This window comes from Schistocerca gregaria, chromosome 5, assembly GCF_023897955.1.
Source record: "Schistocerca gregaria isolate iqSchGreg1 chromosome 5, iqSchGreg1.2, whole genome shotgun sequence".
NCBI lineage: Eukaryota > Metazoa > Arthropoda > Insecta > Orthoptera > Acrididae > Schistocerca > Schistocerca gregaria.
The window spans coordinates 641,904,014-641,927,465 of record NC_064924.1 but is presented as its reverse complement, the minus strand read 5'-3'; the positions used below and the strand labels follow the sequence as shown (position 1 = coordinate 641,927,465).

Sequence of the window (23,452 nt, the reverse complement as noted above, 5' to 3'; positions counted from 1 at the left end):
AAGATAGTTCCAGATGTTACACTTGCTAACACAACTGCCTTGTAAGCAGGAGATCCCGGATTCGTATCCCAGTGCACCACACATTTTCACTTGTCACCATAAAGTCGCGATGCAGCGGACATCAATTATTCTTTCCCTTTCCTTTCTACCCCATCCACCTTCAATTTGTATACACTACTGGTCATTAAAATTGCTACACAAAGAAGAAATGCAGATGATAAACGGGTATTCATTGGACCAATATATTATTCTAGAACTGACATGTGATTACATTTTCACGCAATTTGGGTGCTTAGATTCTGAGAAATCAGTACCCAGAACAACCACTTATGGCCGTAATAACAGCCTTGATACGCCTGGGCATTGAGTCAAACAGAGCTTGGGTGGCGTGTACAGGTACAGTTGCCCATGTAGCTTCTACACGATACCACAGTTCATCAAGAGTAGTGTCTGACGTATTTTGACGAGCTAGTTGCTCGGCCACCATTGACCAGACGTTTTCAATTGGTGGGAGATCTGGAGAATGTGCTGGCCAGGGCAGCAGTCGAAAATTTTCTGTATCCAGAAAGGCCTGTACAGGACCTGCAACATGTGGTCGTGCATTATCCTGCTGAAATGTAGGGTTTCGCAGGGATCGAATGAGGAGTAGAGCCACGGGTCGTAACACATCTGAAATGTAGCGTCCACTGTTCAAAGTGCCGTCAGTGCGAACAAGAGGTGACCGAGACGTGTAACCAATGGCACCCCATAGTATCACGCCGGGCGATACGCCAGTATGGCGATGACGAATACACGCTTCCAATGTGCGTTCACCGCGATATCGCCAAACACGGATGCCACCATCGTGATGCTGTAAACAGAATCTGGATTCATCCGAAAAAATGAAGTTTTGCCATTCGTGCACCCAGGTTCGTCGTCGAGTACACCATCGCAGGTGCTCCTGTCTGCGATGCAGCGTAAAGGGTAACCGCAGCCACGGTTTCCGAGCTGATAGTCCATGCTGCTGCAAACGTCGTCGAACTGATCGTGCAGATGGTTCTTGTCCTGCAAACGTCCCCATCTGTTGACTCAGGGATCGAGACGTGGCTGCAGGATCCGTTAGAGCTATGCGAATAAGATGCCTTTCATCTCCACTGCTAGTGATACGAGGCCTTTGGGATCCAGCACGGCGTTCCGTATTACCCTCCTGAACCCAGCGATTCCATATTCTGCTAACAGTCATTGGATCTCGACCAACGCGAGCAGCAATGTCGCGATACGATAAACCGCAATCGCGATCGGCTACTATCCGACCTTTATCAAAGTCGGAAACGTGATGGTACGCATTTCTCCTCCTTACAGGAGGCATCACAACAACGTTTCACCAGGCAACGCCGGTCAACTGCTGTTTGTGTATGAGAAATCCGTTGGATACCTTCCTCATGTCAGCACGCTGTAGGTGTCGCCACCGGCGCCAACCTTGCGCAAATGCTCTGAAAAGCTAATCATTTGGATATCACAGCACCTTCTCCCTGTCGGTTAAATTTCGCGTCTGTAGCACGTCGTCTTCGCGGTGTAGCCATTTTAATGGCCAGTAGTGTAATAAGACGAGGTTGGTGAGGAAGAGCCGGTGTGCCCGCAGGCTGCGCATGATGTGGGAGCGCGGCCACGTCAGCTACCTGCGCAAGGCGTGGTACTTCACGCGCGTGCGCTGCCTCTCTGAGACGGAGTACGCCAGCGTCGACCTGGTGCCCATGTCGCCCGCCTTCATGCTGCTCGGCTGCGCCATCTTCCTGTCCGGCCTGCTGCTGGTGCTCGAGGCCCGCCAGTACCGCCGGTAAGCCAGCACCGCTGCCTCATATTGCGAGGAGTTTCGATGTGCCAGTTGCAGCTGTGTATTTTCTACTCATTTATCACAAAAGACGTGGGATAGCGATGTGCACATATACCAATGGCTGTGATATTGCGTGCACAAGGTACAAAAGGGCAGTGCACTGACGGAACTATACTCAGGTGATTCATGTGAAAAGGTGTCCGACGTCACTAGGACCGCACCCCGGAATAGTCCGGAGCTCGTGGTCGAGTGGCTAGCGTTGCTGCCTCTGGATTACGGGGTCGCGGGTTCGATTCCCGGACGGGCCGGGGATTTTCTCTGTCGGGGCCTGTGTTTTTGTGCTGTCCTCATCATATCATCATCATCATGATCATCATTCGTGACAGTAGCTAGATTGGATTATGTAAAAATTGGGACTTTGTAGGGGCGCTCATGACCGCGTAGTTGAGCGCTCCTCAAACCACACATCATCATTGAAACCACTAAAATTAACAGACTTCGAACGCGGAATCCTAGTTGGAGCTAGACGTATGGGACATTCCATTTCGGGAACCGTTAGGGAACTAAATATTGAGAGATCCACAGCGTCAGGAGTATGGCGAGAACACCAAACTTACGCATCACCTCCCAACACGGATAACGCAGTGGCAGACGGCCTTCGCTTAACGACCGGCAGCAGCGGCTTTCTGCGCAGAGCTGTCAGTGGCAGAGACAAGCAACACTGAAATAACCGCAGGCATCAACGTGGGAAGTACAATGAACTTTTCTGTTGGGACAGTGCAGCGAAATTTGGCGTTAAAGGGCTATGGCAGCAGAAGACCGAAGCGAGCGCCTTTGTTAGCAACACACCACTTGCAGCGCCTCTTCTCGTCTCGTGACGCTATCTGTTGGACCCTAGAAGACTGGAAAATTGTGGCGTGGTCAGATGAGTCCTGATTTCACTTGGTAAGAGCTGATGGTAGGGATTGAATGTGGCGCAGACCCCACAAAGCCATGAACCCAAGTTGTCAACTAGACACTGTGCAAGCTGCTGGCGGCGCCACAATGGTGTGGGCTGTGTTTACGTGCAATGGAATTGGCCCTCTCGCCCGACTGAACCGATCATTGACTGGAAATGGTTATGTTCAGCTACTTAGAGATCATTTGTAGCAATTAATAGACATAATGTTCGCAATTGGTTTGAAGAACGGAGTGGACGATTCGAGCGAATGATTTGGCCGTCTAGATGACCGACATGCACCCCATCGAACATTTATAAGACATAACCGAAAGGTCAGTTCACGCACAAAATCCTGCACTGCCAACACTTTCGCAGTTATGGACGGCTGTAGAGACAGCGCGGCTCAATATTCCTGTAGGGGATTTCCAACGACTTGTTGGGTCCATGCCACGTTGAGCTGCTGCAAAACGCCAGGCAGGCCTAAAAGAGGTCCGACACGATATTAGAAGGTATCCCACGACTTTTGTCACCTCACAAACTCCATGGTCCAACACTTTCAATGGTTCAAATGGCTCTGAGCACTATGGGACTTAACTTCCGAGGTCATCAGTCCTCTAGAACAGGACTACTTAAACCTAACTAACCTAAGGACATCACACACATCCATTCCCGAGCCAGGATTCGAACCTGCGACCGTAGTAGTCTCACGGTTCCAGACTGTAGCGCCTAGAACCGCTCGGCCACTACGGCCAGCTCCAACACTTCGGCAGATAGTTTTTAGACAAGCATTATTTCCTGAGAAACTCGGAGACACCAGTGGGCTTATACGAGGTGCATTCAAGTTCTAAGGCCTCCGATTTTTTATTCTAATTAACTACTCACCCGAAATCGATGAAACTGGCATTACTTCTCGACGTAATCGTCCTGCAGACGTACACATTTTTCACAACGCTGACGCCATGATTCCATGGCAGCGGCGAAGGCTTCTTTAGGAGTCTGTTTTGACCACTGGAAAATCGCTGAGGCAATAGAAGCACGGCTGGTGAAAGTGCGGCCACAGAGAGTGTTTCATTGTTGGAAAAAGCCAAAAGTCACTAGGAGCTAGGTCAGGCGAGTAGGGAGCATGAGGAATCACTTCAAAGTTATCACCACGAAGAAACTGTTGCGTAACGTTAGCTCGATGTGCGGGTGCATTGTCTTGGAGAAACAGCACACGCGCAGCCCTTCCCGGACGTCTTTGTTGCAGTGCAGGAAGGAATTTTATTCTTCAAAACATTTTCGTAGCATGTGTGATGTTACAAAATAAAAGTGAGGTTGTTATTCAATGGAAAATTTGGAATTTGAGATTTCGCTTACTGTTTTCTCAATCACAATTGGCGTAAGAATCATGGCTTGACCATTGTCATAAAATATTGCATTATGAAATGTGAATAGTTTTTACTTGCAGTTTCGCGTGGCTTGAAGCAGTCACAGCTAGCGTGCTAGAGTGGACAATGTTCGAGCATCTGTTGACTCATTGTGGTTCAATGACAGTTTAATAGCGTAGCACTACACTTCGTGACGCTTTCACTTTCTGTGTTAGCTGGCTACGGCGTTCATCATGCAGTATATCAGTTTATCTGTCCTTTCCACTGGGGCAAAAGGAACGGGCACAAGGAAAATGGATTTCATGAGAGGAGTGTCTTAGGAGATATTTTTGCAATAAAATCTGCATGTAAATAAAATTATCATAATAAACAAAGGCACATATATATACTTCAACCTCTTTCATTACAGCGTGCTTTGCTACTTCTACGTTTTACCCTGGTTATAGTCAGTATTAAGTTTAAATATCACTGCATTGCTTGTTCTTTAGTTTAGCCTACAATTAGGGTATTGAATGGTCGCTAGATTACACTACAAATCTTCTGAAGATCTTTACTTGGACTTATTTATGATACAGGGGGCTTACTGTGTGGTTTTTTAGTACCTTGATTCTACTGAAATCATTTCGTCAGCTAACATTCCTCATATACTCTTTATATTGGGCTCAGATCGCAGGGAAATAGTTTACTTTCATAGCAATTAGTGGCCTCGTGGAGTACTTACGCTACATTATTGATGCTTCATGGTTTGCCTCTATTTGGACTGTATTTCACCTAACTTAGTTTATTACAGCTTATTGTCTCCTTGAGTGAACACATGTGGGTTACCACTTGTTTTCTCATTTAACAGTACGCTTTAACTGAACTTTAAGCTAAGATATTTTCTCCACTCCTGTTCACTGTCTGGACGTTTTGAATATATATTTTTTTCAGCCGGTAATTTGGGCTTTTACAACAGAACTTCAAGTACTTACATTACTAAAAATAAACCTATAAATCTTCTTGTACCTTGGGAGAAGTGCTTTTTTACGCAATCTCCTCCATTTCTCACCTTTACATATTTATATAGCTCCGGGCAATCGCCTCGCAAGCACTTTTTTTTTATACTAACTTAAAATTAAATTGAAATTCTTGCTGCAACCTCAATTTCCTGCTTCAGCTTGTTGAAGAAATATCAGTTCAATGTCCATCACTATAAACAATTTTTCCACACTTAACATTTAATAGTTAAAGTTTCCATGTAGCAACCGTTACCATGTAGTCCGGGCGCTGTTCAACACAATACTTATCATTAACAGTTCACGCAAGGAAATTTCCAGTACACAAGAATTCATTTCCACGACAGTACTTAACCACTACCATTATAAAATTTCTTTAAGTCTTGGTGGTGAAATAAGCCTTTCACTCTCCCCGTAGCCGGGTCAGTTAATAAATAACTTCCTATGTGCGGTTTCCTTAAAATAAGGTAAGGACCTTGATACATATGTTGCCACTTGCGATTTTTCTTACATATTAAGGATGGCTTGAAATGAGTCTTAAGTAATACCTTTTCACCTACATGGTAATTTACAACTTTGTTTACTTTTTTATCATAGCCTTTCTTCCTTAATTGAGCATTGGTGGTAATGGAACTTAAAGCTTCTCAAATTTTGACATCTAGATCTACTTCAGGGCTAGGTATCTTGGGAAGAGGATCAACCCACTCATTCTGTTCCTTCTTTGGAGACATCAACTCGTGTGGAGTAAAACCTGTAGAATTGTGTGGCAAATTATTGACTATCTCCTCAAAAGGTGTCACAAAATCAACCCAACGAGTTTGCTTGTCTGGAATGTACGTCCGAACAAATCTGTTAAACTCCTTGAAGATCCGCTCAGTCAAATTCGACTGAGGCCTAAAACGTGGTATTAAGATGTGCTTGACATTGTGATGGGCCAAAAACTCACGCCATTTGCGGCAAGTAAAGTTGGATGCATTATCTGAAAGTATAGATTCGGGGACTCCGAATCTAGGGAAATAGTCATTTTCAAGACAGCGTATAATAGGCGGAGCACAAGATGTCTTCATAACATACATTCGAACATATTTTGTGAAGTTGTCGAGAACAGCAACGAGGTATTTGACACCTCCCCTACCCATCGGTAGAGGGCCAGCCAGGTCAATGCTAATGAGCTGATTAGGTCTTTCTGCGATGATGGGATACAGTGGAATTAAAATAGGAATATTCAGAGCTTTCGCCTTTTGGCAGATGACTCAGAATTTTAGCAACTTGTGTATCCGACGATGTAGGTTGGGCACATAACAGTAAGTAGCAATCTTCTTTTTACACTTCTCTGGACCATAGTGGCCCCAAGAAATGTGGGTATACCACAAAAGATGTTCAACAAAACTGCTAGGTATACAAACAAGCCAGTTGTCTGATGACACAGAGGTACGATGAAATAATACCTGATTATGAATCTTGAAGAATTTGGACAACTTATGGTTTGGATTTTCTTGAAGAAGTCTGATTACTTTTCCCCACTTAGGATCTGTGCTCTGTAGTGTCTGGATTTGCTTGCACAGTTCCAAGAAATATTTCCTATAAATGGGATCCTGCATAAGAAGAACTTTGTAATTCGACATCTGTTCTACCAACTCACTTGTTTCAGGCAGACCTTCTGGTGAACGAGAAAGTGCGTCTGCAATAATGTTATCCTTGCTCTTTATATACACAATATCAAAGTCGTATTCTTGCAAAAATGAACACCACCTGGTCAGGCGGGGATGTTGTAATTTACAGTTCAGAAAATACGAAAGTGCTTGATGGTCCGTAAATACTTTTATCTTTCTGCCAAAAATGTAATAATTAAACCTCTTGAAGGCCCAAATAACTGCAAGTGCCTCCAGCTCAGTAACTGAATAGGACTTTTCACATTCTGTTAAGACCCTACTCGCAAAACTAATCACTCTGATTTGCTCTGTTTCGTCTACTAATTCAATCTGAAACAAACAAGATCCAATTCCAACAAACGAAGCGTCTGGGTGATACAAAATTCTTTGACCATTTATGGATGACAGAGAATGTTACTGTTTAAAAGACCATCTTTAATTGCCTCAAAAGCTTTCTGACACTCTTGTGTCCAAATTTAATGCGTACTTTTCTTCAGAAGATTGTGCAAAGCGTGATTGTTCATTACTTGACCAGACAGAAATCGTCGAAAGAAAGACGAAAGACCGAGAAATCCTCTTAGTTGCCTCTTAGTTACCGATGTAGGGAAATTCTTAATCGCAGACAACTTTTCCGGGTCGGGTTTAATCCCTTCAGGTGTAATCACATAACCTAAAAACTTTACCTCACCTTTTCCAAATTTAGACTTTTTCAGATTTGCTGTAACACCATGTTCTTGAAATCTCTGAAACACCTTTCGTAGAATAGCTAAATGATCTTCCCAGTTCTTAGTGGCTATCAACACGTCATCTACATAAACAGTTACCTCATCCAGAAGTTCAGGTCCTAACACAAAATCGAGAGCAGAAATAAATATTCCCGAGCTTACATTTAAACCAAAAGACATGACCTTAAACTTATATAAGCGGCCGGCAAATTTAAAAGCAGTATATTTTCTGGATTCCTTGGCCAATTTCACCTGCCAATAGCTACTTCTTAAATCAAGTGTGCTCAAAAATCTAATGCCATGAAATTTTTTCAAGTGCTCCTCAAGTGCTTCAGGCCGAGTCCTTATCGGTACAATTATTTTGTTTATTGATCTGGCGTCCAGTACCAGTCTGGCACTACCGTCCTGTTTAAGCACGGGCAACAAGGGACTTGAGTACGGCGAATTCGATAACTCGATAACATCCCAACACAGCATTTTCCTAATCTCGTGCTTTACAGCTTCTCGTCGGGCGTAGGGTACTGAATAGCTTGCTTTGCAGAACGTTGAGTGGGGAAGCACTTCCATTTTGTGCTCGAACCCTTTTATTACTCCTGGTTTCTTTGAAAAGATTTTCTTGTAACTTAGTAATAAAGGGAACAACTCATCTTTCTGCTCCTCCCTGAGTTCAGTCGATTCCTTGGCTTTAGCATCGATTTCGTCTTTGTCAGGACGTAGGTCTTCATACTCATTGTCTTTTTTGTCATCCCATTCAGTCAGGTCATTTGTCCGATCAAACCACGGTTTGTCTGTCCTCTGTCGTCTCCAAAGCTGATGCATTGTGAACACCGCCTTCACTTTACTCCTTAACAAGTTAACAACAAAGGTACACACTCCAGATTCAATATCACACATGCATTTGTTACCGTAGTGCCCTTTGGAACGCAATGGGTAAGGATTACGCCCTCGCTGTCCCAGAACATGGACACCATCATTTTTTCAGCACTGGCGGTTACCCTAAATTTTTTTGGTGGCGGTGAACCTGTGTGCTTCCATTGAGCTGACTGGCGCTTTGTTTCTGGATTGAAAAATGGCACCCACGTCTCATCCATTGTCACAACCGACGAAAAGAAAGTCCCATTCATGCTGTCGTTGCGCGTCAACATTGCTTGGCAACATGCCACACGGGCAGCCATGTGGTCGTCCGTCAGCATTCGTGGCACCCACCTGGATGGCACTTTTCGCATTTTCAGGTCGTCATGCAGGATTGTGTGCACAGAACCCACAGAAATGCCAACTCTGGAGGCGATCTGTTCAACAGTCTTTCAGCTGTCCCCCAAAACAATTCTCTCCACTTTCTCGATCATGTCGTCAGACCGGCTTGTGTGAGCCCGAGGTTGTTTCGGTTTGTTGTCACATGATGTTCTGCCTTCATTAAACTGTGGCACCCACGAACGCACTTTCGACACATCTATAACTCCATCACCACATGTCTCCTTAAACTGTCGATGAATTTCAATTGGTTTCACACCACGCAAATTCAGAAAACGAATGATTGCACACTGTTCAAGTAAGGAAAACGTAGCCATTTTAAGTATTTAAAATAGTTCTCATTCTCGCCGCTGGCGGTAAAATTCCATCTGCCGTACGGTGCTGCCATGTCTGGGACGTATTGACAATGAACGCGGCCTCATTTTAAAACAGTCCGCATGTTTCTATATCTTTCCAGTCCGGAGAAAAAAATCGGAGGCCTTAGAACTTGAATATATCCCACTATGCCAACCAAGAACAAGCTGATGTCGTCTTTACTTATGGACAGGCGAGTGATAATTCGGGGGAGGGGGGGGTGGGGGTGGGGGGTGGGGGGAGCAGTATAACTGTGTGGGAAAAAGTAGCCCCACTGACAGCGGCTGCCCTGTGAACTGTTTGCAACAAACAATGTACCTCCGTTTGTGAGAGACTCGCTCGTTTATAAGAATGGGTGATATGGAAGGCATGGGCAACCGGCACATACACAGGACTAGGACGCCACAATCAGCACCAGGCAGGCGACAACCAGGATGGGGTAAGCCAGTCGAAAATATGTAACATTCTCCACAACAACTGCCACTGTCCGTATCACGAGGTGTTCACGCCTCACTACCTTTGGGAACGTGTGGTGTCTGTTCATTTGGACATGTCCAAAAGAAAAGACACCACACGGAATTCGCAGCTGTGATACATTATATGTAAATTGGAAGTGGAGGGGGAGAAAGGAAAGTAGAGGGAATGAACTACTGATGTCAGCTGCACTGCGACTTTATGCAGGACCAGCAGCGACGATTGAAAATGTGTGCCGAACTGGGATTCGAACACAGGATCACCTGCCTCCTAGGCAGATACGTTAACCACTGCGCCAACCGGACACAGCGTGTATCGCAACTGATCAGACTATCTCTACATGCCTCTCAGCCAACCCACACTTCCACCTAGCATCACATATCCTTCGTCCCTGCCCACGTCCTCTATGCTCGCTACTCTGAGATTCCCACATACCAGACGTAACTGTGCATCTGCGCTGAAGAAGATGGATTCGTTACCCATCGAGGCAAATTAATGAAAGCGTGGTGTCTGTTGTTACGGACATGTCCAAAAGGACAGACACCACGCTTTCATATATTTGCCTCGATGGGTAACGAATCCATCTTCTTCAGCGCAGATGCACAGTTACATCTGATCTGTTGGAATCTCAGAGTAGCGAGCACAGAGAACATGGGCAGAGGCTACATATAAGTGGTGCTAGGGGGGAATGTGGGTCGGATGAGAGGCATGTAGAGATAGTCTGATCAGTTGCGATACACGCTGTGTCCGGTTGGCGCAGTGGTTAACGTATCTGCCTAGGAGGCAGGTGATCCTGTGTTCGAATCCCAGTCCAGCACACATTTTCACTCGTCGCTACTGGTCGCGCGTGAAGTCGCGATGTAGCTGACATCAATAGTCCATCCACTTTCCTTCCCTTTCTCCCCTGTCCAGCTTTAATTTACATTTTATTATCTATGGACTTGCCTCTGCAGCCACGATTTTACGCTGGTTTATCGTACAGACCACGAAGCTGCTGGGATTTCTGTCATACTCCCTATTCACAGACGAGACTACCTTTACGAGGGGCGTTATCGTCAACCTCCACAACGCCTACCTGTGGACTAGCGAGAATTACCATAATATCGTGGCAGCTAAGCACCAGCACCAGTTCAGCCACCAAGTGTGGGCGGGGATTATTCGCGTCCGCCTCGTCAGACTATTCACCCTTCCACAATGCTTCACAGATGAGGCACATCTGCACTTCCTGGGAGCGACCCTGCTTCCCCTGCTGGAAAGACGTCCCTTTGGTGGTACGAAGGGTAATGTGATTGCCACATGATGGTGCTCCAGCTCACTCGCATTTTCGTGCAGAGACATCTCGACGCTATCTTCTGTGGCCAATGGATTGGATGATGTAGTCCAGTTGCATTGAACCACACTGAGGACGTGCCCGAGAGAAGTCGTGTAACTGGTTCCTATCACGGAGGTGCAAAGACTGGAACAACGTATTCACGCTGCAAGTGACCCCATTTGGTTGCAGGATAGCACATTTGAACATCTGCATCAGTTGCTGCTGCAACGTGGTCGCACAGGCCTAGAGGCCTATTGTAGCTGCTTGCAACACCTTGTCTACTGTACGATATTACAGTGGCCGTTATGAAATGTATTCTCAGTTGCGAATATGGATAACAATTAGCTAGATAATGAAATGACAATAATGACAACTTGTGCCAGACTTGCATTCGAACCTGGGTTTCTCGCTCATCACGAGCGGTCGCTTTTCCATTACGCTATCTTAGCACCCTTCACGACCAGACACAAACTTCCATACGTTGTCAACTGAAGGAACATTGCAAAGTACTTCTGAACAATATTTGTATGTATGTGTGAATTCCTAAGAGACCAAACTGCTGAAGTCATCGGTCCCTAGACTTACGCACTACTTAAACTAAATTAAACTAACTTATACGAAGAACAGCACACACACCCCCGCCCGAGGGAGAACTGGAACTTCGCGGGAGGGGCCGCGCAATCCGTTACATAGTGCCTCAAACCGCGCGCCTACTTAACAACACAGGCACTGCAAAATCGTATTTATCCGCCGACACCGGGCAAGCGACTTTCAATTACTATGTCTCCCCTGTACGGCAATACACATAATGGATGGAGTGCAAGTTGTAAACACGTGGTTGTCAGCACATGGAAGTTTGGATCTGGCCATGAAGCGTGCTCGGATAGCCTCTTGGTAAGGCGACGGCTCGCGATACGTGGGAAATCCGGCTCCAAGTCCCGGTACCGCACAAATGTTCACTGTCATCATTTCATTATAGAGATGATGGCTTTCTATATTCGCAATTGCGAATGCGTTTTATGTTTTCTCTGTTTCTGGTCTCACCACATCATATCGTGCACTGCATTCTACTGTAAAGGCATGATGAATTAATAAATACTCTACGGCATGGGCACCATATATTCCAGCCGTAACCCCATAAGACTTCCATTGCTGCCTATCCTGTCAGGGATAGTCTCCTGCTGTTTGTCACCATTCAGAAAAATCACCCAGTGTAAAAAGCTCATAGGAGAAAATATTAGTCTCCTCCTCCAATGAAAGAACTGCATTGGAGCTCTGTTGCTGCTGGATGTAGAACTGGTACCAGACAGTCACGTGACCGAGCCTCGACCACTGACGCAAGTTATCGCGGTGAAGGGGTGTGTACGTCACAATAGGTTGTATGTAGTCAGTGCGGTAAGATGGCCGACGTGGAGACGTGACACAGTGTCGAAAAGGAGTTATCATCTGAATGAAAGAGTCCTGTTTGTAGATGAATCAACGCGAAGTCTCCATCCTGTCTGCAAGGAATGCTGTCCCACTCGCGGCCACGAAACACGGCGTAAACATCCTGACCGACGGGGGCGAGTATCACGCCTTGCAAAGGCAGTCGATTTGCAGGGATGCACAGAGCGCGGACCGTGGGCACCATGACAATTCAAAACTTCAACTTCGGCTTTCGTTTTCCAATCTTCAACTGCCGCACCGGACTGTCGATCTGATGACGACCTGTCCCTGTCCATTCGTTCTTCTAAGATTTTCGTTCCACTCATCTTTCATTCCCTGCCGAAAAGGGGAGGGTGGACCCTTGCACAACTTAGTTGTTTTGAGAATACATTGTTCTAACTACATCTGCTACATTCCATTTAAAGTTGACGGTTGTCCAAATTTGCAACTGCGAATACTTTTCATGTTTTGTAAATATTTCTGAACCAAATGATGTGAAATAATTATGCGGCCTGTAACCTCCCCCTCACTTATCGACCTTAATGACAGTGAAAAATTAAACCGAGTGTACCTAATGGAAATTTGGGAAGAGCAATCGTCACCGAAGTTAATTTGTCGGTAAAGAGGGAGGAAAGGGTTACATCTAACTGAAAGGAAAAATGCAAATGAAACTGGTTGAAATTAATTTTGAAAAGGGGTAAAGTTAATAAAGAAAGTAAATGTGCGGCCGTTACGTTAACAATTAACTAGCGGTAATTAGATATTTGAGATCTAGGGGAAATTACGGTCGCCAGTCCTATGGACAATTACTATAGTAACTGAAAAAGAAACGTTATTACACATATAATTAGCACTAGAAGCGTGGAATCTGAAGGTTGACACGTGTTGTGTGAAAACTGAATGTTTCTCAGAAGTAATAAATTTCGCTACACTCTGACTTAATTTAGCAAAAGAATTAATAAAACCGGAAAACTGAAAGTTAATTTAGTGACTGAAATTAATAGTGAGATTTGTTTCTGAAGCACTACGAAATTCAGTAAAATAAGGTTAGTCTTGGGATACCTCAACAATCATTTCAAAATCTACTTGAATCTACGCAATTTAGAAATAAGAGATTTAACTTTGAACTTGAATTAAATGATTCTGGACCGTTAACAATAGTAAAATATAGTACGTACTAAGCTGAGCTGCAGTCGCAGGTAAGTTAGAATATGGTAACAAAACTCGCACTCTTAATTTGTGCTTGTGGAATCTAAATATTGTAGCCAGCTATGAATACTTTAACTGAACTTTGAAATTAACACAGAGAAATGGAATGATATTACTTTAATGCTGGCGTTTGAATTTCAACAACACTCGGGTTCATTCCGGAAAAGGAAGGGACCCTGCTTGGTAATGCAATTGGGACAATGAGCAACAAATGTTCATGCTAAGTTGCTGTAATTATAGTTGCGAAAATGGAACAGTTTGAAAAGCTGAGGTCTGCCATACAGTTCTAAAACTTTACCTGCTTCCAGTCTTCCTTGTTGGTTGATTGAAGGTTTGAAGCTGTCGATTGCTCAGTTGGCGACAGTCACTCATTGTCGGCCGTCGCTGTTGCAGAAGCTGGAGGTTGGCGCGCCTTCTTCTCGACACGGTCATCAGGCGAAACGGGCTCTTGATTTGCGCCAGCTAATGCTTCCCGTCCGCGACACCGTGTCAGAAACTAACATAGCAAGTCGAGCGCAATAACATGCTGCCAAACTCCGAAAGCGCGGCAACTCGCTGGAGCGTCACACAACACACTTGCTCCACTGCCCTCCTCCAGCCAGACTCCCCTCTGCCCGCGCTCCACGCGGCAGAGTAAACACTACCAAAGATCCTAAACACTTTGGTTCTCCACACGACCTATCGATGTATTCGCTCGATAGCATAGTTTTTCCTAGGCCACACCCTGCGTATAAACACAAATAATATTCACAAAACAAACCAATTATACATCGACATAAATGCATATGTATACACAAATAGTAAAACAATTACAATATACAAAGACACAGAAACGGCATATCTTCTGGTAACAAAATAAGGAAAAAATTGCAGGCCAATAGATGGAAATAGGAGGATATGCATTTCCGGCGTTACAGGCCCTTATTCACTCGCCGTGAGGGGTTCGCGGACCGTGGTACCAGGAAGTCTGAAGTCTGTACAGACCTGCCCTAGAGGAATTGCTGCTGCCAGTAAATTTAGGTCGTTGACCAGCCTGGTGTGGCAGTTGAAGATAGCAAAAGGAAAGCCGAAGTTTTAAATTTCGCGTTTAATAAATCGTTCACGCAGGAGAATCGTACAAACATACTGTCGTTTGACCATCGCGCAGACTCGCTTATGGAGGAAATAGAAACAGGCAACCTTGGCGTAGAGAAACAACTGAAAGAGTTAAAAACAAATAAGCTGCCAGGTCCGGATGGAACCCCAATTAGGTTACAAGGAGTACTCTACGGCACTGGCCACTTACTTACCTTTCATTTATCGCGAATCTCTCGCCCACTGCAAAGTCCCAAGTGACTGGGAAAAATCCGCAGGTAAGTCCTGTACGTAAGAAAGTTGATAGAAAGGAGCCTCACAATTACAGCCAAATATCCCTAACATCGGTTTGCTGCTAAATCCTTGAACATATTCTCAGTTCGAATGTAACAGATTTCCTAGAGATCGAATCAGCATTGTTTTAGGAAGCATCTCTCGTGCGAAACTCAGCTTCCCCTTTTCTCACATGTTGTACTGCGAACTATGGATGAAGGGCAACAGGCAGATTCCATATTTCTAGGTTCCCGAAAATCATTTGACATGGTGCCCCTCTGCAGACTGTTAACGGAGGTACGAGCATATGGAGTAGGTTAACAGATATGTTGATGACTGAGAACCGAATATGTTGCCCTCGTCAGCGAGTGTTCATCAGAGACTAGGGTATCATCAGAAATGTCCTAGTTCTAGTTAATACAACGAAAAACCTGTCCAGGGCTGCAAATTTTACCTTGTTCTATTCACCCGACGACAAGTTTCAGGCCGACACTCATTTTCAAATCATCGTAACACAGTCAAAACTGGTATTTCCGAAGATATGAAAACCACGTCAAAAATTTTCAACGAACAGTTGCAGCGCATACTTGTAATTTACGGTTCATACACGATTTATTACATTTTTCTTAGGCAATTTACAATATTCTCTTAGTAAAAAATCGCACATTCGCTCAAGAAAATTACTTTGAAATAATTTGTACATAGAAAGAAATAACATTCTTCAAGTAACTCTTCACTACCTTGTTGTTATTCCTTATTGATATACTTGCCTTATCAATGCTGGTGTTCTTACCAATTTCTCCTTTTTTTGCACAGAAAGTACAAATAAAAAAAACTGCAGAATTCTGGTGCGAACGGAACACAGGTTCTGAATTTCGCAGCGAAATGCGTTGATCGGTACGCCAGTGTCGCTTCCGTTCACCAGAGTCTACCTTGTGGGTACGTAAGGGACACTCGTAACAGTTTGTTTCCTCCATGTCCACTAAAATGTGCGTTTGCGGATACCATGTATGACGACGAAAATGTGAAATTTTCCATAATTTATATATGTATCCCGTCAGTTTTGAATCGATTGCATATCAGGAATTTTGGGGATGGTTTTCTCAAAAATGGAGTGGCGTTGAAGCAAAATATCTTAGAGCCTTTCAATATAGGTTATACACAGCCGACCTGCTAAATGTAAGCCGAATCGGTAGTACCTATCTGAAGCCTATCCGTCCAAAACCGCGGTAGGTCGCTACAGTACAAATATTCCGGCACATAACATCCGTAGATCTAGAAGGTTGTTCTCAAAAGATATAGTTATTTACAAGCAAGTGACATCTTTACGCTAAATGCTAAGAGACTTGCTGATGATGCAAAGATTGGCATTTGAGTGTGAACATAAAAAATGTTATGTTATGAGCGAAATTAGAAAAAAATATCCGATGCCACATCACCAAACGATTGGCCGTCAGTCGTTGGGATCTGCTACAATCTTGTGGTAGCTAGGAGTTTCTCGCACGAGCGGATCACATATATCTAGCCTTGGAGAAGGAACGTGCCCGGCTTAAGCTTCCTGGAAGAATGGTAAGTATATTTGACGCAATAGGTATAATGTGTAACGCATTTGAAATCAAAATAAATGACGTCATATTTGCTTGCTCTGTCTGGTGGCTCAAGGCGTAAAGCAAATTCATTTTACTGTATGCCACATGTAGAGTCGTATTTTATCGATACTGCCGAAGCCGATGCCTCGAAGTTTCCTGCGGGCGCCTTTAGCAGCGCTTTGAACTTCGCCACCAATGAAGAACTTCCAGGCCGACAACCAATGAAGACCACCAGGACGGTGTTAAAAGCGGCAGGCAGCTGGACACTAGTCTTCTAATTCAATGTTATTCCCATGTCGCTAGTTGGTGCTGAACGCTACTCAGACTTGATGACAGCTAGCTCTCCCGGCAAACATAGACGCGTGCATCTCGGGTGTCTGCCTATAGTTAGCTACGGCTGCCACAGGTTGTCAACAGTGTAGCATTTCTTCACCCACAGTTTGAGAACAATACATTTATTTAAAGTCCACTTGTGTGAGCTAATCTTATGGTTGCCTGTGTAGATTCCTACGCCGACAGATCCCTTTGGCCACTTTCCACCCATTTATCATTAGCAACGAGGACATAACATTTGGCTCCTCGGAATACAGCGGCTGCCGACTCGCATCACAGCACCGATAATGAATTTAGTGTTGAAATATTACGCATGGTGTGGGTTCCTGCAGTCATGTCCTAGTTCATGAACCACGGGCAACGTATGAGTGGCCAAGTAAGTGGTCCCGACAGTCGGGATACCAGTTACTTTGGAAGAAGGCTGAGCATCTCGGACATATTCTGAGTCGTGGCCACCTTTGTGCTCATACGGCAAAGACTACCAAATCCACCGGTTAGTCCCTCAACCGTTAGGGTAAAACTCAATCGGACTCGGGGCAAGTAAGGCTAGCAACCTGCTTCCCCGATACTTTAAATATGATGCTGGCAACAATCAGAGCAAAATGCCTCGGACCTTTGGAGGTGACGGAGTCCCACCTCTAACTGACAAACCAGGGACTCCTAAGATACGACTTGGCAAACAAATGGTAATGAGATGGGGAGCTATTAATATCAATGAGGGCTACTCTGGGAAGAAGGTAGAGCTGGCAGATACTGCAAGTAAGATAGGGCTGGACGTTTCAGCTGTTAGTGACATTCGGGTAAGGGGTGAGAAAGAAGAGGAAGTGGGAGAATACAAGGTCTACCTGTCAGGAGTCCAAGCAGGAATAGCACAATGGGGTGTAGGGCTTTACATCAGGAAAGAAATGGAACCCAGTGTTGTTGCAGTAAGGTATGTAAACGAACGACTGATGTGGATAGATTTGACAGTGTCTAGCAAGAAAATTAGGCTTGTGTCAGTATATTCGCATTGTGAAGGGACAGATGAAGATAAGATGGATAGTTTTTATGAGGCACTCAGTGATGTAGTTGTTGGAGTAAAGGACAAGGACAGTGTTCTGCTCATGGGTGATTTTAATGCCAGGATTGGAAATCGAATAGAAGGGTATGAAAAGGTTATGGGTAAATTTGGAGAGGATATGGAGGCCAACAGGAACGGAAACAACTCTTGGATTTCTGTGCCAGTATGAGCTTAGTAATAAGAAACTACTTTTTTAAACATAAGAACATTCATGGTGTACTTGGGAAGGCAGGGGAACCAGATCTGTCATTGACTATATAATAACAGATCAGGAATTCAGGAAGGATGTGAGGGACACACGTGTATTCAGGGGATTCTTTGATGACACTGATCATTATTTAATCTGCAGTGAAATTGGGATTGTGAGGCCGAAAGTGCAGGAGGTCGGGTCCATATGTAGGAGGACAAGAGTGGAGAAACTTCAGGATAAGGAAATCAGGCACAAGTACATAACAGCAATCTCAGAAAGGTACCAGTTAGTTGAATGTAGTCAATTACAGTCATTGGTAAAGGAATGGACAAGGTACAGGGACACAGTACTAGAAGTGGCTAAAGAATGTCTTGGAACAGTAGTGTGTAAAAGTAGGATGAAGCAAACAGCTTAGTGGAATGACAGAGTCAAGGCAGCATGTAAAAGGAAAAAGAAGGCGTATCAAAAATGGCTACATGCTGGAACTCAGGTAGACAGAGAAAGTTATGTTGAAGAAAGAAACAAAGCCAAACAGATAATTGCAGCATCCAAGAAGACATCTTGGGAAGACTAAGGAAAGAGGTTGGAGACTATGGGTCAAGCTGCTGGAAAACCATTCTGGAGTGTAATTAGCAGTCTTCGAAAGGGATGTAAGAAGGAAATGACAAGTATTTTGGACAGGTCAGGAAAACTGCTGGTGAATCCTGTGGATGCCTTGGGCAGATGGAGGGAATATTTTGAAGAGTTGCTCAATGTAGCTGAAAATACGATCAGCAATGTTTCAGATTTCGAGGTAGAATAGGATAGGAATGATGACGGAAATAGGATCACATTTGAGGAAGTGGAGAAAATGGTCAATAAATTGCAGTGCAATAAAGGCAATAAAGCAGCTGGGGTGGATGAAATTCAGTCGGAACTCATCAAATACAGTGGAACGTCAGGTCTTAAATGGCTACACAGGATAATTGAAATGGCCTGGGAGTCGGGACAGGTTCCATCAGACTGGGAAAAAACAAGTAATCATACCAATCTTTAAACATGGAAACAGAAAAGATTGCAACAACTACAGAGGTATTTCTTTAATCAGCGTTGTGGGTAAAATCCTCTCAGGTATTGTTGAAAGGAAAGTGCGAGTATTAGTTGAGGACCAATTGGATGAAAATCAGTGTGGGTTTAGGCTTGTTAGAGGTTGTCAGGACCAGATCTTTATCTTATGGCAAATAATGGAGAAGTGTTATGAATGGAACAGGGAATTGTATCTATGCTTTATATATCTAGAAGAGGCATATGACCGGGTTCCTAGAAGGAAGTTATTGTCTGTTATTATTATGGAATAGGAGGCAAACTCTTGCAAGAAATTAAAGGTCTTTACATGGATAGTCAGGCAGCAGTTAGAGTTGACGGTAAATTGAGATCATGGTTCAGAGTAGTTTCAGGGGTAAGACAAGGCTGCAACCTGTCTCCACTGTTGTTCATATTATTTATGGATCATATGTTGAAAACAATAGACTGGCTGGGTGAGATTAAGATATGTGAACACAAAATAAGCAGTCTTGCATATGCAGATGACTTAGTTGTGATGGCAGATTCGATTGAAAGTTTGCAAAGTAATATTTCAGAGATAGATCAGAAATGTAAGGACTATGGTATGAAGATTAGCATCTCCAAAACGAAAGTAATGTCAGTGGGAAAGTAATATAAACGGATTGAGTGCCAAATAGGAGGAACAAAGTTAGAACAGGTGGAGAGTTTCAAGTACTTAGGATGCAAATTCTCACAGGATGGAAACATAGTGAAAGAACTGGAAGCGAGGTGTAGCAAAGCTAATGCATTGAGCGCTCAGCTACGATCTAATCTCTTCTGCAAGAAGGAAGTCAGCACAGAGACAAAGTTATCTGTGCACCGTTCAATCTTTCGACCAACTTTGTTGTATGGGAGCGAAAGCTGGGTGGATTCAGGTTACCTTATCAACAAGGTTGAGGTTACGGATATGAAAGTAGCTAGGATGATTGCAGTTACTAGTAGATGGGAACAATGGTAGGAGGGTGTCCACAATGAGGAAATCAAAGAAAAACTGGGAATGAACTCTGTAGATGTAGCAGTCAGGATGAACAGGCTTAGATGGTGGGGTCATGTTACACGCATGGGAGAAGCAAGGTTACCCAAGAAACTCATGGGTTCAGCAGTAGAGTGTAGGAGGAGTCGGGGCAGTCCAAGGAGAAGGTACCTGGATTCGGTTAAGAATGATTTTGAAGTAATAGGTTTAACATCAGAAGAGGCACCAATGTAAGCACTGAATAGGGGATCATGGAGGAATTTTATAAGGGGGCTATGCTCCAGACTGAACGCTGAAAGGCATAATCAGTCTTAAATGATGATGATGATGATGATGAATATTACCCAGACATGCAAGTTCGAACTTGTGCCTTAAAAATATGAGCGCATACAATCTCAGTTACCAGAACTACCAGACAAGGAACTTAGAGGCATCACGCTAGCATTTTATTAGTGCCAAATATTCTTCCTCACAAGGTGAAAAACTATTTTGAGGAGTCGATATACCTTGTTTTGATCACCAGCCAAGGAGAAGAATGAGACAGAATGGGACTTCAAGATGGTTTTTAAGTTCATTTTTAATTTGTAGTAGTCAGCCAGCAGAACAAAAAGACGGCATAAAATTTTCGCAATACCTAACAGAGACAAAAAGAAGTGCAGATCAGGTGGGCTCAATGCAATGCATAGGGTGCATGAAAGTGAACGCTTGTCTAGCGGACTGCATCGGCCTGGCACCTATATTGAGTAGCGTGATTTGTACATGGTGTCCCACTCAAACCTCCCTGATTTCAAGGACCCAGGAAAGAAAGACCATAGTAGATATGACAATGAAAAATGCACCAAGTTGTGGAGCATCTCAAATAATTTATATTCCCACATCAGAAGTGCCAAGAATCGTCGCCAGAGCGCAACTTGGTCACATGAAGTGAAAATGGCGACTCCACAGCAGCGCGCGCAAGCAGTTGTATGGTTTGCAGAAACAAAATCGCCGTTTACTGTGAAAAGAAATTATCGTCGTGTGTATGAATTTGATCTACCTGACGTGAAAACAATTAATGAATGGTATAGGAAGTTTCTGGCAACAAGAAGTGTTGTGCAACATTCTGGCGGTGCATGTTACGAAGTTTCAGAAGAGACAGTGTAGGACAGCAGACAAACGTTTCTCAGACGCCCACATAAGTCAATTCGTCAAGCATCTCGGCTACGTGATGTACCTCGGTCAACAATGCATGATACAGTTCACCAGCGACTTCGTATGTGTGCTTACAAAGTGCAAATTTTGCAACCTCTGACGCCAAACGACAAACCACGCCGACAGCAATTTGCTGTGGATATGCTGCAGCGTACTGATATTGATTCCAGCTTCCTGGAAAGATGTTTATTGTCAGATGAGGCAATCTTTCACCTATCAGGAAGGGTTAATAGGCATAATGTTCGGATTTGGGGTTCGCAAAATTCGCACATTGTCATTGGTCATGTTCGTGACACCCCTAAACTAAACGTGTGGTACGGGCTAATGCACGACAGGATTGTTGGACCGTTCTTATTTGCGGAACAAACAGTGGATGGGTCAGTGTATCTGAACATGTTGGAACAGTTTGTGTAGCCTCACATACAAGACTTGCAACCCGACATCATTTTTCAGCAAGATTGAGCTCCACCGCATTGGTCAACCGCTGTTCGCAAGTTCCTGGATAGGAAATTTCCCAATCGTTGGATCGGACGCGGAGCACCCATTGCCTGGGCACCAAGTTCTCCCGACATTACGCCGCTTGATTTCTTCATGTGGGGATTCGTAAAGGACCGCGTGTATGCGACCAAAGTGGACGACATTCCTACGTTGCGACATCGTATCACTAATGCGTTTGCAACAATAACAGGGAAAATGTTACAAAGAACTTTGCAAGAAATTGAACATAGACTGGATATTATTCGTGTTACAAATGGTTCACATGTAGAGGTGTATTGATGATCAATAAATGAATTCTTTGAGATGCTCTACGGTGTGGTGCATTCTTCATTGTCGTATCTACTGTGGTTTCCTTTCCTGGGTCTTTGAAATCAGAGTGGTTCGAGTGGGACACCTTGTATTACGTGTAGGACGGTCTGCTAGTGGCGCATGGTCATTAAGGAAATTAATAACTGTTTCGATTTAAGATTTTTGGAATCAATAAAATAAACGCAGGCTTTCATTCGTATCTGATGACTTATGTGTTAACCTGTGACCATCACAGACATTTGCTGAACCTGGTAGTACAGGTTCCTAACAACAAAGTTTGTGAGCTGGCTCCCTAGCAGCCTGGACATCCAGACGAATGCCAAGATAATGCGCAGAGAGAAGAGGAGCTTACAAGGTCTAGTTCTTCCAGCTTTCATGAATGTTTTAACGATCTTATGTATTATCTGAAATGCAAATGAATGATTTGTTCTTTTTGTACGCAGTACTACAATACAATTCAAAAATTTTGTCCTGTTATAGAGTAATCTATGTGTTGTGGAAAGGTAATTAATGTCTGTGTGGTGGGGCAGGGGAGGGGGGTAGAGGGGGCGGAGGGGGAGGTACCAAATGATGTGTCTCTTGCGTGGAAAATCATTCTCGAACCGGCCCTGCACACTTCTGAGGCGTTAATGGCCCAATGTTGCTTTTCATTTGTTCTTTTCTCTTTCAGGTCGCAGACAGAAGTCATCCCTGTGGCGCCAAACCACTCCGGTCAGAATCTGAAGAAGAAACTTGGAAACTCACAAACAGGGCGGCAGAAAGTACGTTTCAGTTCAGCGACACTCGTCAAATTGCTGCCATCTCTCGACAAGAACATATATTGGGACCAGGTCGAGCCTTCACAATAAATTCATGACAGCTGAGAATCTCAAAATCTGCACGCTGGCCAACTTCGCTACATCCTCTCGCCGCTGTAGGAAAACGTCTCTTCTATCACAGCTCTGCAATGAATATAGTTCTAGAATCTCTGCACAAGTGAGTAGGTGAACCATATCTCCACATAGGGAACCATTTGATACGAATTTTGCTTTCGTCACGTTATTACATCACCATGAAAGAAAGGTAGGAATAAAAGGTAGGAATAAAAGGTAGGAATAAAAGAGAGTATTTCATAAACGTAATAGTTTTATTGTGCAAAGTAGTAATCAGTGCTGTATTTTACTTTTTATTTGCATTTTTATGTAATACAGTATCTTCGGTAACTCATTAGGCTTTGTGTGTGTAAACAACCATACTCCGTGTTATTGAGTCTTAAAAATGAATATTCGCAACAATAATAAAGATTATTGCATCACATTATTGAATTTCTGTTAGTTAAATACCAGTACAACAATTTTAATGAAAATGAATCTCCAACAGCAG

General features: G+C 43.9%; 1 protein-coding gene across 1 annotated transcript in view; it reads left to right on the top strand.

Moving 5' to 3' along the window:
• Positions 1–22,938, top strand: part of LOC126273430 (glutamate receptor ionotropic, delta-1-like) — a 104,565-nt gene extending 81,627 nt beyond the window's left edge. The window contains exons 7-8 of the mRNA XM_049976983.1: positions 1,622–1,816; positions 22,761–22,938. Coding sequence (XP_049832940.1) covers positions 1,622–1,816; positions 22,761–22,938 — 373 coding nt within the window. The remainder of the gene's footprint in view (positions 1–1,621; positions 1,817–22,760) is intronic.
• The last annotated feature ends 514 nt before the right edge of the window (positions 22,939–23,452 follow it).